This window comes from Scleropages formosus, chromosome 13 (assembly GCF_900964775.1).
Source record: "Scleropages formosus chromosome 13, fSclFor1.1, whole genome shotgun sequence".
Classification (NCBI taxonomy): domain Eukaryota; kingdom Metazoa; phylum Chordata; class Actinopteri; order Osteoglossiformes; family Osteoglossidae; genus Scleropages; species Scleropages formosus.
In genome coordinates, this window is record NC_041818.1 from 5,387,316 (window position 1) to 5,399,701 (window position 12,386).

Below are 12,386 nucleotides of genomic sequence, written 5' to 3' on the forward strand. Positions count from 1 at the left end.
CTGAACTTGAGACAATATGGTCCAGATGTAGGGATGCAACAGTGTACAGAAGCACCTGTCACTCATTGAGCAAAGATGGTTTGTATGCAGTTTCATATTGAGGCGTCTTTTGATTATCAGCTGTCGTTAATTTAGGGACAGAATCATCAGTCAAACAAATAAATGAAAATTTAGTTAAGGGCACTGCGTGTTTTATTTAAGATTTCACAGTGACGTACTCCTGAAGATATGTATGCCTCTGAAAATATTGAAATATTCATACCCCCAAGGAACCTTTGCAAACAACTTTCTCAGAGACAGAGTGTTTTATGACAAAATTAAAAAAATAGGGGGTATAAAGACAAAAAGAGAAAGAGATCATCGAGCACAGCGTTTTTCTTTTCATCATTTTTATTTACTTTCTGTAAAAAGCACGTTTTGAGAATACATGTATGCGAGGCACATACTAAAATGCGTTCTTAGCTAGGAAATGTACGAAAGCTTCTGCCAGGGGAGGAGGCACTTTGTAAGTTTTGGTTAACTGTGGTTGCATATCAAAAATAAGACTGTAAGCATCCTCTGGAATGGTGGCAAAGGCAGAAGAGCACTGCGGTGGAGCAATACTGCGATTGGTGAGCGACGCTCGCACTTCGCAAAGCTCTTCCCTTGACATCTGCTAAATGGTCTCGGATAAAAATAACCCCAATCCTCAGTTTCACACAACAAATGATATCTCTTTCTCGATATACCCTGAAGAATCAAATATGCAGATAAAAATACACAGGTGTCTCAGGCAAATATGAACCTATATGCAGAGTTGTCGTGTTGCGCAAGTTATGCATTTCAATGTGTACCTTCTACGTCTAAACCATCAGAACTCGAGTACAGACCTTAACTATTGTGTTTACTCCCTATCACCCCCCCCCCCCCGACCCCACCGCTCCCACCCTCCTCCGTGATTCCAGCCGAGCAAATTGAGATGCTTCTTAATGATGCTTCTTATTGATTCCTTTAACCAGAAGCCTTTTATCCAGCAATTGGCTTTTGGGCAAGATGTTGGTTCTGAGTGCGCCATTGGAGGATCCCCTCCCACGTTTACACTTTCTTCATTCCCCGGCCCATCAGACACGCAAAGACTGTCATCACCATCTTGGGCTTGACCTCTACGAGATCCTCAGGGAGGGCGTAGACGCGAGCGCCAATCTTCCTCGCCATGGAGACAGCATACCTGTACCAAGATGCAGGGAAGGAACACGGGTCAGCTGGGTACCATCGGTTTGCGATGGGATGCTCATTGGTCCCTGCAGGCTGCAGTGACCCTGGGAGGAAATGATGCAACAAGGAGGGACTCACTTGGCGTTATTGAGTTTGTCGTCGTCGGAAAGGGTGCCTGTCTTCACCAGTTCGTAGTTGACACTGCCAGGCTGAATGGCGTCAATCAGGTCAACAACTGGCAGACTGGTACTGATCTCTTTGTCCTGTGGGCCCCGAAGCAAATCTGATAAATTAACCTTCCAACGCTGCAAATCTGAAAGCTAAATGGGTCAGTCTCATGAACTTTAAACCAAACCAGGCGAGAAAACTAGCTGTTATAGTAACAAGAATCCTTTACATTTTTGCTCACAGTGGCGTCTAAATGACTGATCATTTTATTTTAAGTTCCTTAAGATTTCCAACAAGATCCCATTACAGTACTCATGGAGCTACAGCGAAAACAGTGGCATTTCTAAGGTATTCAAAACAAAAGATCACCTCATCTTGTCCTCATGTTTAACCTTAACGTCTTGATGAAGCATCATGGAAGAATCAAACTCTCTTTAAACCTTGTCTGTAACTATGACAGACACTTATAACAGTAACACTGATGTTTATGTCTAAAAATATGAAGGGTCATAAGATGAATACTTTGTTTTCAAAATTCTTTTGACTATTAGCTTGTTCAAAGACAAGAAGCTGAAGTCACCATAGATGTAATTTGTCATTTGTTCATGAGATTGACCCATATATCTGAAAAATACATGTCAAACATCATCCCTCAAAGAAGATCTGTGTTTCAGTCAGTCAGTCAGTTAATGTATTTCCATATTTTGGTGGCAGGCCTCATAGCACCCTGTTCTATATGCTTTATTCATATTATCATGCTAATTAGCATACAGCCCTATGCTTTTCTTGTAAAGTGCAGAGCATGGAAATTGCATACTGGTATGATCACATGCTGTTTATACAGGCACCCCTCTACTTATGTAAATTCGATTTACGTAAATCCAGATTTACGTTAAAAATTCCCACCATGGACATTATTTATGGATAGAGCTTTTATTTTACACAGAACGTCTGAAATACGTTAAGGGCAAGTCGGTGTAGCCAGACAAGGCAGGATGCTGCATCTTCCCATTTCCCACGTTCTGAGCCGTGAACGTATCTCCTCTCCTATGTGTAATGCTTTTTTTGCACTTTTTTTTACCCATTTCATTATTCACAATGCGTGGTGGTAAACGTGCACTTGAAAGAAAACAAGAACCGTCTTGCAAGCATACAGCATCAATTTGGAGATTAAATTGAAAACTTAGAAGTATGAAGGTGGACAAAGATTATCGTCTGTAGACGGTATCCAGGTTTAGCCGTGTCGACTATAAATACGATAGTGGAGGATTCTATCCGTATAAAGGAGCACGTGATGACGTTGAATGGTGGGGGAGGAGGGGGAATCCGACATATGTAACTATTGACTTGCGTAAGGGGTTGAAGAACGGTCTATTTGCGTTAAGTCGAGGGATGTCTGTGTATAACACTGGAAATTTAATGCAAAAATTCAATGCAAATAATACATTCAAAGCGAGAAACACAAACCCGTCACAACTAACCTTAAAGTTTGCTATTTTGGTTTTCTTGCCTGCTCCAGCTAAAGTCTTATTGACCCAGTTGACAATGATTTCATCATTTGCTTTTCCTCCCTCTCCCAGGTCTTCGAGTACGTTCAGTGTGTACCTGTGGATGTACCAAGCCCACGTCAAATGGCATATCCATTCTCTTCCGAATTATTCACAAATAAGTACCGGTTAATTTTCAGAAGGCTGATTTTTATTGTTAATAGAACTTATCCGTAAACCTCTATTCAAACTCTTGTACAGTATATTGATGCATTGGTGCTATTTAGGAACAGTTAAAGTAATAAGAGCTGAACACATCATTTGTACAATGGCAAATCTATGAAAGCTGAAATGAAGTCCTTGATTCTAGTTCCCCACACTCATCTCTCACTCTGATGCTTGAATAGCACGCACACACACACCCAGAAACCACCTGTCCCAAGCGGGGCCGCAGCAAACCGGAGCCTAACCCGGCAACATAGGGTGCAAGGCTGGAGGGGGACGGGACACACCCAGGATGGGATGCCAGTCCATCGGAGGGCACCCCAAGCGGGACTCAAACCCCAGACCCGACAGAGAGCAGGACCCAATTATAATTTATTTTATTATAATTTAACATATTCTCTTTACATGCAGTTCTTTATACTGTAAATGCGTTCAACACGAGGCTGTGTCCCACCTACTCATGAGCTGCCACACGAGAGCCAGGGTGAGAGTGGCATTGCCATCGTTGAGGTCCTGCCCGCCGATGCCCACCAGGGAGAACTTGGCCTGCTTCTTCCCCAACTCCACAGCATAGTTGCAGTTCTCCAGCTGTGTCGGCAGGGGGCAAGAGAGGGTGTGAGACAAGGCCACCGACAGCAGGGGGGGTGAGGTCACAAATCCACAGGGGCTCTCACTGTTCCCTTCGGTCAAGGGTTCGATCGCAATACCAACTAATATTTTCACTCCAAGTTGCAAACCTGACATCTCAATGTGTTATAATACAAATAATAGAAAATAACACGCATGTTTAATCTGCAGAACTGTTTGAATACACACATCATGACTTCACCTTTTTCATATTGGCACCAATTTTGGGGTAGGGTGGCTTATTGACTTTGTTCCAGTCCACCGGCACCTTGATCTTCTCGTACAGCTGCAAGATGACCAGCGCATCTTGCAGGTCACTGGGGTCAAAACAAAACAAAACAAAACAAAGTATAAATGCAAACCTGAGGCAATTAATAGAGTAAAAGCAGGATGTTTTAAGGGGGTGAGTGCTGGTATTTGCAAATTCAGAAAACCTCTTTAACTGTTAAATGTGCAACCTAGGCAATTTCTTTACTATTACAATTTTTCATGCCATAATTCACCCAGCACATTTAACAAAAAACAGATTTATTCAGACAAAGTCGATACCTGTTGTCAATCTGGGGTAAAAATTACATGTTAAAATCAGTAATTTCCATAAACATTATTTTTGCATAATACTTTTAGAGCCAGAAATACTACATGGGGATCTTAATTATAGTAGTTAATAAAAATAAAAATAAATGGTGCATCTATTAGTTGCAAAGTAACTAGTTGCTTTAAAACAGAGGCCAAAACTGCAGACTAAAATACACACATTGTCTGAAACTGCTTGTCCCCAGCAGGGTCATGGCAGACTGGAGCCTAAGTCAGCAACACAGGGCATAAGGCTGGAGGGGGAGGGGACACACCCAGGATGGGACGCCAGTCCATCACAAGGCACCCCAAGCAGGACTTGAACCCCAGACCTGCCAGAGAGCAGGACCTGGTCAAACCCGCTGCTTCACCAGCCTAAAATATAACTGCTTAATCAGTATTATTGTTCTGGTTTGATTTAGTTTTGGCAGGAGGCCAGGAGCAGAACAGCTGGGGCTCCTCCCAAGACTCAGACCACCACCTTCCAGGTTAGTTTGCATCCTTATCCACAATATGGCCTGTATTAGAAAGGTGTGAGACAGCGATACCCGTATAGGTGGTTCACATGTGGTTGTACACCCAGCGAGTTCATCCAGTTGCGGAAGGTTCTCTCCTCTCTCGTCTCACCTGGGGGGGGGGGCACAAAAAACATCAGGGAGTCACTAACCAGCCACTGTGGCAGCAGGTGGCGTACTTGTTAAGGGTTTCCACCTTTGCTCTCAAAGGTTGCAGGTTTGAATACCCAAATTGTTCTAATGCCCTTGAGCAAGGTACTGGCCATGAATTGCTCCAGTAAAAATGATCCTACTGTATCAATGGATAAATCAGGGTTAAGTAGGCTAACACTGTACAATCCATGCTTTGGAGAAAAGCATCAGCTAAATAAATAAGAAATGTGAATGCAAAGATACTGTAACTGGAGAGCCATCCTAAGGGCAACAGATTAAGGGCAGCAGCTGAAATTGTGAACATCTCAGCTGATGTATTAATATCATTACATTAATATTTTCCAAAGGAGCTCAACAGAGCAGCAGAAAACAACAGCAGGTCATGGTGGGCGGTGAGGTCAGACTGCAGCGGAGTTAAGGTGTTATACGATGAGCAGATGACTGTGAGCCACCTCAGCATTTTCTTACACTACTGCTTTCGGCTGCTGTTCTCCATCAAAAGGGTGTGTAATGTTTTCATGCTGCGTGATATTTCTTCATAAGCGCACAAATATGCTTAGAATAAATCATACGTCTCAGGCACATTTTCCCACTTAATGAAAACCACACACAATGGCATCGCTTCCATCCAGGATTGCCAGAACTTCTGACTGATACTCATACAACTGAAAGGTCCCTCTGCCAAAAACTTGTATTTATTTAACTATATATTTATCAAAGCTCTACTTTTGTTTTTATGAGGGGGAAAGAAATAATTCTAGCTTCTGGGCTTCTGTCTCTTCTGTTGTTCATTAAACTGTGGTTTTCATTAACTGTGTGATTAGTGAAGTTTTTGTTGCTAAAAATTAATCAAAAGGAGTGGTTAAGAATGCTGGCAAAAGCAAGACATTCTTCGATAATTAGGAAATAATAATTGTCTAAATAATTATTTTCATAATTACTATGTAATATTTCATGCTCTAAAGGGCAAATAAAATAGTGATTAGAGATACAAATAAATTTTCGGATTACTTCAGTCTCAACTTCGTAACGCGCACACCTCTATTTCTAAATAAATCTCTGCACTTCCGAATGATAAAATTATTATTATTTGTTAAATGTGCTGGAATTAAAACCAGATGCAGACAATTGCCAGTGTGACACATTGCAATGGGAAATGAACAGCCGAAGAGGTTCTCCAAATTTATCAGTAATAGTTCTCATCTCCCAAAAAACTTTCCTCTGCCATCAGCTATGGCACTATTACACCTGGTGGCAGAGTGTGAAGTAGGAGTGATGTAATCATAGTTAAACATATATTCATTCATTATAGCTTCCTTGACATTACAGCTTTTCATTAACAACCACAATTATTTAGTGAATAATTACAATTATTATATAACAACTCTATAATTATATATTTTATCATTTTGGATGAGTGACCCAGTGGAAGTAGTGTATTTAGCAGTGTAAGTCACCTTGGTGAATAAGGTGTGTGGGCTGATGACACTACATAGAGTTCACTGGGAGTCGCTTTGGAAAAAAGTGTCTGTTAAATAAATGAATGTAAATGTAAGTTTGAAATTAATCATCTGGCCATTGTTTACATTTTTGGCATGAGAACACCTGCAGTCGGAGGGGAAGTCACACACTACGCACTTCGGAAAGACGTACATGCCTGTGGTTGCGTGACTGTCATTCTTTGGAGGGGCGACATTCCTATTTGGAAGCAAACTACGACAAAACTGTGAAAATTATGGGTAAAATGCAAAAAGAATTCAAATATCTCAAATGATTTGGTTTAGTGAAATGACTCATTTCAATGCATCCCTTGTACTCCAGCTTCATAACCAGCGTCTACTGTCCGCAGTTTGGAATAAACACCAAACCAACAGCTGAATGAATGAAATAAAATAATCAACTGGTTACATCACTGTATCTATAGCTCACAAACACTTCGAATTAGTGAAAGAGTCCATCTGAGGGTCCAGCCCTCCTTCTGAAAGGATGTTAAGCACAGCAGGGGTCATCGCAGCTCCAAAGTGATCATCAACACAAGACGTATATTCTGATGTTCTTGGCGTAAACTCACCTAAGCAAGCAATTCCCCTCCAATTTATAAACTGTGAAGACAATGTTCGGCCGATTTAGAGTTGTTTTTTTTTTTTTTAATTTATTCACTCAATTTACGACCTTTTAAAAGCAATCATTTATATTACATCTCAGTCATGCACGATTACTGTATTAAAACAGACGTGCTTGGTTGTTTCTGAACATCTATTTTCATTTGCCCTGTTTAGCTCTTTGAAAAGTAGCAAAAATATTTATTACAAAATAAATGTGACTTGTTCATGTCATTTGCACTTAAAATATTTCCAGTGCACTTTCTCATTATCATTTGGCAGACATGCTTAGCTGTCTTTACACATTACTTTAGCTATCCTTGATTTTCTTAGTCATTCTTTTGTATTATTCATTTATAATACACACACACACACACACACACACACACACACACACACACACAGTCTGAAACCCTCTTGTCCTAACCCGGCAGCACAGGGCGAAGGGCTGGAGGGGGAGGGGACACACCCAGGATGGGATGCCAGTCCATTGCAAGGCACCCCAAGTGGGACTCAAACCCCAGACCTACCAGAGAGCAGGACCCAGTCCAACCCACTGCACCACCGTGCCTCCACAAATTCATTCATAATAATTCACTCACTCACTCACTATTTGTAGCTACTTGTCCTATCCCAGGAGTACCTGGCACTAGGCTCATCAGGGTTCACTTTGGATGGGACACCACTCCATCGCAGGGGCATCACACACACATTCACTGACATGTACATGCTATGAACAATTTAGTCACAGGTTCCCTGAAACACATCGTTGGACTGTAAAAAAGCTCAGGAAAGCCATGGTTCAATATCCAAGTACAAATTACATTTGCTTGTAACTCAGTATTCTCATGCAAGGAGCTTTTGTTATAGGGGGAAGCCTGTAACTTTTGTTTATATCAGCCACTGTGTCACTGGCACTGAACTACCCTGTGGCCAAGTAGCAAGGAGTTCCACAAACACACATTGGCTGAAGTCACCTGTCCTGAGCGGGGTCACAGTCTGTCACAAGGCACCCCAAGCAGGATTCGAACCCCAGACCCACTAGAGAGCGGGACCTGGCCAAGCCCCCTGCGCCACCGTGCCCCCACGTCCTCCCTGCCGTTCCAAAAGTTTCTTCAATAAATCTTGCAACTCTAAATTCTTGGTGAAAATTTCTGAGAGGCTTAAAAAACATCATCTCAGCAACCTAAATCTCAAGAGGAATCAAATAACGAACTCCAAGGGTGTATAAATGGATAAATAACTGTAGGTAGATAAACACTGTAAGTCGCTTTAGAGAAAAACATCAGCTAGATAAATAAATTTAATCTAAATGTAAGGGTTTCGGGGGATTTTCAACTGCAGAAGAACCATTTGAAGAGCATCAAACAATTCTATTCCAGTATGAAAGGAAAATCTGGAGCAGCCACTGGTCCCGACTGTTTCCTCTTTATCCGTGCTATACGATAAAGTGCAACGTGTGTTGTTTTTCTCCACAAAACAGCAACATATTTCCAAAAATATTCTGCGAGTCCCCTTTCTTGAAGGGTACATGGAGATGGTGCTCAGGGAGAAAAGGCAAAGTGAGGACCTCCAGTGGAACCAGGCTCCATGAGGAGTCTTGCAGAAAAAAACTCCTTTCGGGTCTCTAAAGAGAACGATGAGGGAATAGTCTTGACCACCCCGGTGCCTTCATGTGAGTGCAAGGAATCGAGGCTGGAACTTTGACTTGCTCTCCCAGACCCACCTTCCAGAAGCCCCCAGTCGATGTCCTGGTTCTCCGGCTTGGTCAGCGAGGGGTACTTGTTAAAAAGGTTGGCCACAAAGGCCAGGTTGAGCTTCGGGTTGCCGCTGACAACGTCGGCCGGGGTGACGAACTGCCGGCAGCCAAGGTGGTCCGCCTGCTCGAGCATGTATTCTGCTCGCTTCAGATCATCCTTCTCCTGATGGACCAAGAAGAAAAGAGCAATGTCAGTCCTGTCACGAGTCAGTCCAGTTACATCAACTCCATCACATCTGCTTGAATATAACATTCAGACAGCAAAGCTGTATCAGATTTCACCCTTACGAGACCCTTACATGTGTCTGTATCTATAGCTCTTAATCTGCTGGTGAAATGCACTTTCGTTTACTTTGAGCTGTACGTCACTTTGGGAAAAAGACTCTGCTCAATGAATAACTGTAAATTTGTATACGGTCCAGTAGCAGTTTAATAAAGTAACATGGCAAATAAACTCAGAACGCAATGAGCTTTTACCATACTTGGGAAAAGACTAGTAATAATTCACACAGATTGGTAGTTTATGTGTTTATATACAGTATGAGGCTTGGTAGATCAGCCCTTCAGCACACGTGGACTGCTGAATGACAGTTAAAACGGAGCAGGCACGATGCTGGGCATCCATGTCTTCAGCGCCCTCCAGCCAACACGTTCTGAAGCACCCTTTCAATAGTTTTCAAAACTGGCACTCGGGTGCCAGGGAACAGTGCAAACTGCGGCCTTGGAGTGGGGAGGGGGTTGGGGACACATCCAAACGCCGTTGTCTTCCATCACATCACGCCACTCTCCTCCATCAATCACTCCACTGTTCCTGGGGTATCCTCCGGGAGCCGCTCTACCCTGACCAAGGGAACCCTACAAGCTCCCTGCGTGGTCTCCGTCTTCTGAATAGACAGCTGTCAGAAATTCAGAATCTCGTGTTCTTGAGGTCTAGTATGAATCGAACCACTGGCGATACTGAAAGTACAAGTCAAGGCCAGACAACTATTAAACAGTAAGAGCTTGTACACTGTAATATACTGTATGCCCGTCCTCACTAAAGTGCCACTATCGTCACCGTATATACAGTCATTGTCCGGATAACAATCTGCGGTTCACAATAGTGCATTTGATCAACCATACTGTTTTTGGACCATGTTCACTAACGTTCGCCTTCGGGACCCTGGTCATAAGTACTTAGTAGTTAATGGTCATGTCTAGTACTGAACTTTTGTGACTTATCAATAATATTGGCCTCTGCCCAGGAGCTGAGTCATGAATATGCATTGCTTACAAGCATAGTGTGAACACACACACACACACTTGCTGAAGCTGCTTGTCCCAAAAGGGGTCGTGGCGAGCCGGAGCCTAACCCAACAACACAGGGCGTAAGGCTGGAGGGGGAGGGGACACACCCAGGACGGGACGCCACTCCATCGCAAGGCACCCCAAGCGGGACTCGAACCCCAGGCCCACCAGAGAGCAGGACCCAGCCAAGCCCGCTGCACCACTGCAACCCCTGAATAAATATCATTATTCATTAATTACTTCCAAATTAAGACTTAAAACATACCTTATAATGAATATTAAACTTCCAACAAAGGTTAGTGTTTCCCGATTTAGGTTTTTGCATTGTTGAAAAATGTTGCGTGTGGGTTTTCTCTGGGTGCTCCAGTCTCCTGCCACAGTCCAAAGACATGCAGTTTAGGTGAACTGGTGGTGCTAAATTGCCCTTAGTAGGTGAATGGGTGAGTGACTGTGTGTGTATATGGCTACCCTGTGGTGGACAGGCGTTCCGTCCAAGGAGTAATGTACAAATAGTGCCTTAAACACAAGAAAATATAAAACAGGAGCTTTCGACAGCAACCGCATCAACAGCCTGAGCTCCACAAGACACCAACTCCTGTTCTTTGTCAGTCCATTGAATACCATGGCTGCACCTGGTCCTCATCTCTTTAACAGACGTGCCCGATAATCCGGAGCGACGTTCCTGCATACCACAAGTATTTTAGGTTTTCACTTAATTTATTTTGCAACTCTGGTGCTAATTTTGAATGTGGAATGTGTTGCTTGATCAAATTTGTACTACAGTAGTAATATATTGTCAATTAACAAATGTTTAACTAAAACGGTACCAATTACAGGAGCTCAGAGAGTGGGGCATGGCAGGACGGTTAGCAGACAAGTGCGGTTACCAGCAGTGTCTCTAATGTTAACTGGGCAAAGACTGTAGAGACACCCCTCTACTTACGTAAATTTGACTTACGTAAATAAATTCTCGGCATGCACATTATTCACGGAATCTGAAATACGTTAAGCACAAGTCGGCGTAACCGGACTAGGCAGGAAGCTGCATCTTCCCAGTTCCCACGTGTTTTGAGCCCTGAATGCATCTCCTTTCATCGGTGTAGTGCTTTTACTGCATATTTTTACCCTTTTCATTATTCACAATGCCTGGTGGTAAACGTGCACTTGAAAGAAAACGAGAACCGTCTCGCAAGGGTGCAGCAATCGATTTGGAGATTAAATTGAAAATAATAGGAACTATGAAGATGGACAGAGATTACGGTCTATAGCACGGGAACCAGGTTTAGCCGTATCGACTACAAACGCAACAGTGAAGATCCTGCACGTATGAAGGAGCACGTGAAAGGAACAGCTAGCATGAAAACAACAATAATAACGAAGACACGTCAAGGTGCAAAAAATGAGATGGAAAAATTAATAATGTTATGTTGAATGATGGGGGGGGAATCTGACATACGTGACTTTTGACTTACGTAAGCGGTTGAAGAACGGCCTATTTGCGTTAGTCAAGGGGTGTCTGTATATATTATTCCTTTCTTTATGACAAAGATGATTGCAATTCTAGAAAACTTAGTTAACTCATTTGTGGCCATTAGTTTTCAAGAAAAGTATATAAGCTGATTGCCAGTAAATATACTAGAGTAACAGCTGACTTTGAGACAGAGCCGTTAACTCTGGGAGTTCACGAACTGCCACGTGTTTACGAGAACATGTGTGGTTAAATAAACATTCTGCATGATGGAGTGAACCGTGATGGGGGCGCACACACACAGGATGTCAACTAACCCCCAGCACGCGATCCCTCCCTTTTCCTCGTCCATCATCCATGAAAAACACCCAGGCACTACAGTTCCAGTGCTGATGGCAGCCCCACAACCAAATAGCAAGTCTAAGGGTAACAGTGTAGAAATGTACGCGCACAGGTCGGCGAATAAGAAGCAGACCCCGTTGACATGTTGTTTTGTGGGCGGCACCTTAAAAGACCACTTGTTGCTCCTCGTCATGGAAACAATTAGACTTCACGAACCAGATCTGCAACCACTTCCCATAACGGGTATAACTTCCACATTACCTGGGGCAGCAGGTGGCGTAGCGCATAGAGCCGATCTGAAGGCTGGTCTGAAAAGTTTGAAATCCCGGTTCTGCTCTACTACCCATTAGCAAGGTACTTATGGTAAAGAGTGCTCTTGTGAAAATTACTCGGCTGTGTAAATGGGTGAATTGCTTCGGTAAAAATGATCAGTGCAAGCAGCTTAACACTGAAAATCGATTTGGAGAAAAGCATCAGCTAAAT

The 12,386-nt window shown here is 42.9% G+C and overlaps 1 protein-coding gene across 1 annotated transcript in view; it reads right to left on the minus strand.

Moving 5' to 3' along the window:
• Window positions 1-372: 372 nt before the first annotated feature.
• The window catches only part of LOC108925457 (plastin-3-like), a 49,325-nt gene continuing 37,311 nt past the window's right edge, over window positions 373-12,386 (minus strand). Inside the window, exons 10-16 of the mRNA XM_029257406.1 lie at window positions 8,774-8,969; window positions 4,826-4,904; window positions 3,904-4,018; window positions 3,529-3,662; window positions 2,844-2,967; window positions 1,333-1,457; window positions 373-1,207 (exon numbers count right to left, since the gene is read on the minus strand). Of these exons, the coding sequence (XP_029113239.1) occupies window positions 1,075-1,207; window positions 1,333-1,457; window positions 2,844-2,967; window positions 3,529-3,662; window positions 3,904-4,018; window positions 4,826-4,904; window positions 8,774-8,969 (906 nt within the window). The 3' untranslated portion in view covers window positions 373-1,074. The remainder of the gene's footprint in view (window positions 1,208-1,332; window positions 1,458-2,843; window positions 2,968-3,528; window positions 3,663-3,903; window positions 4,019-4,825; window positions 4,905-8,773; window positions 8,970-12,386) is intronic.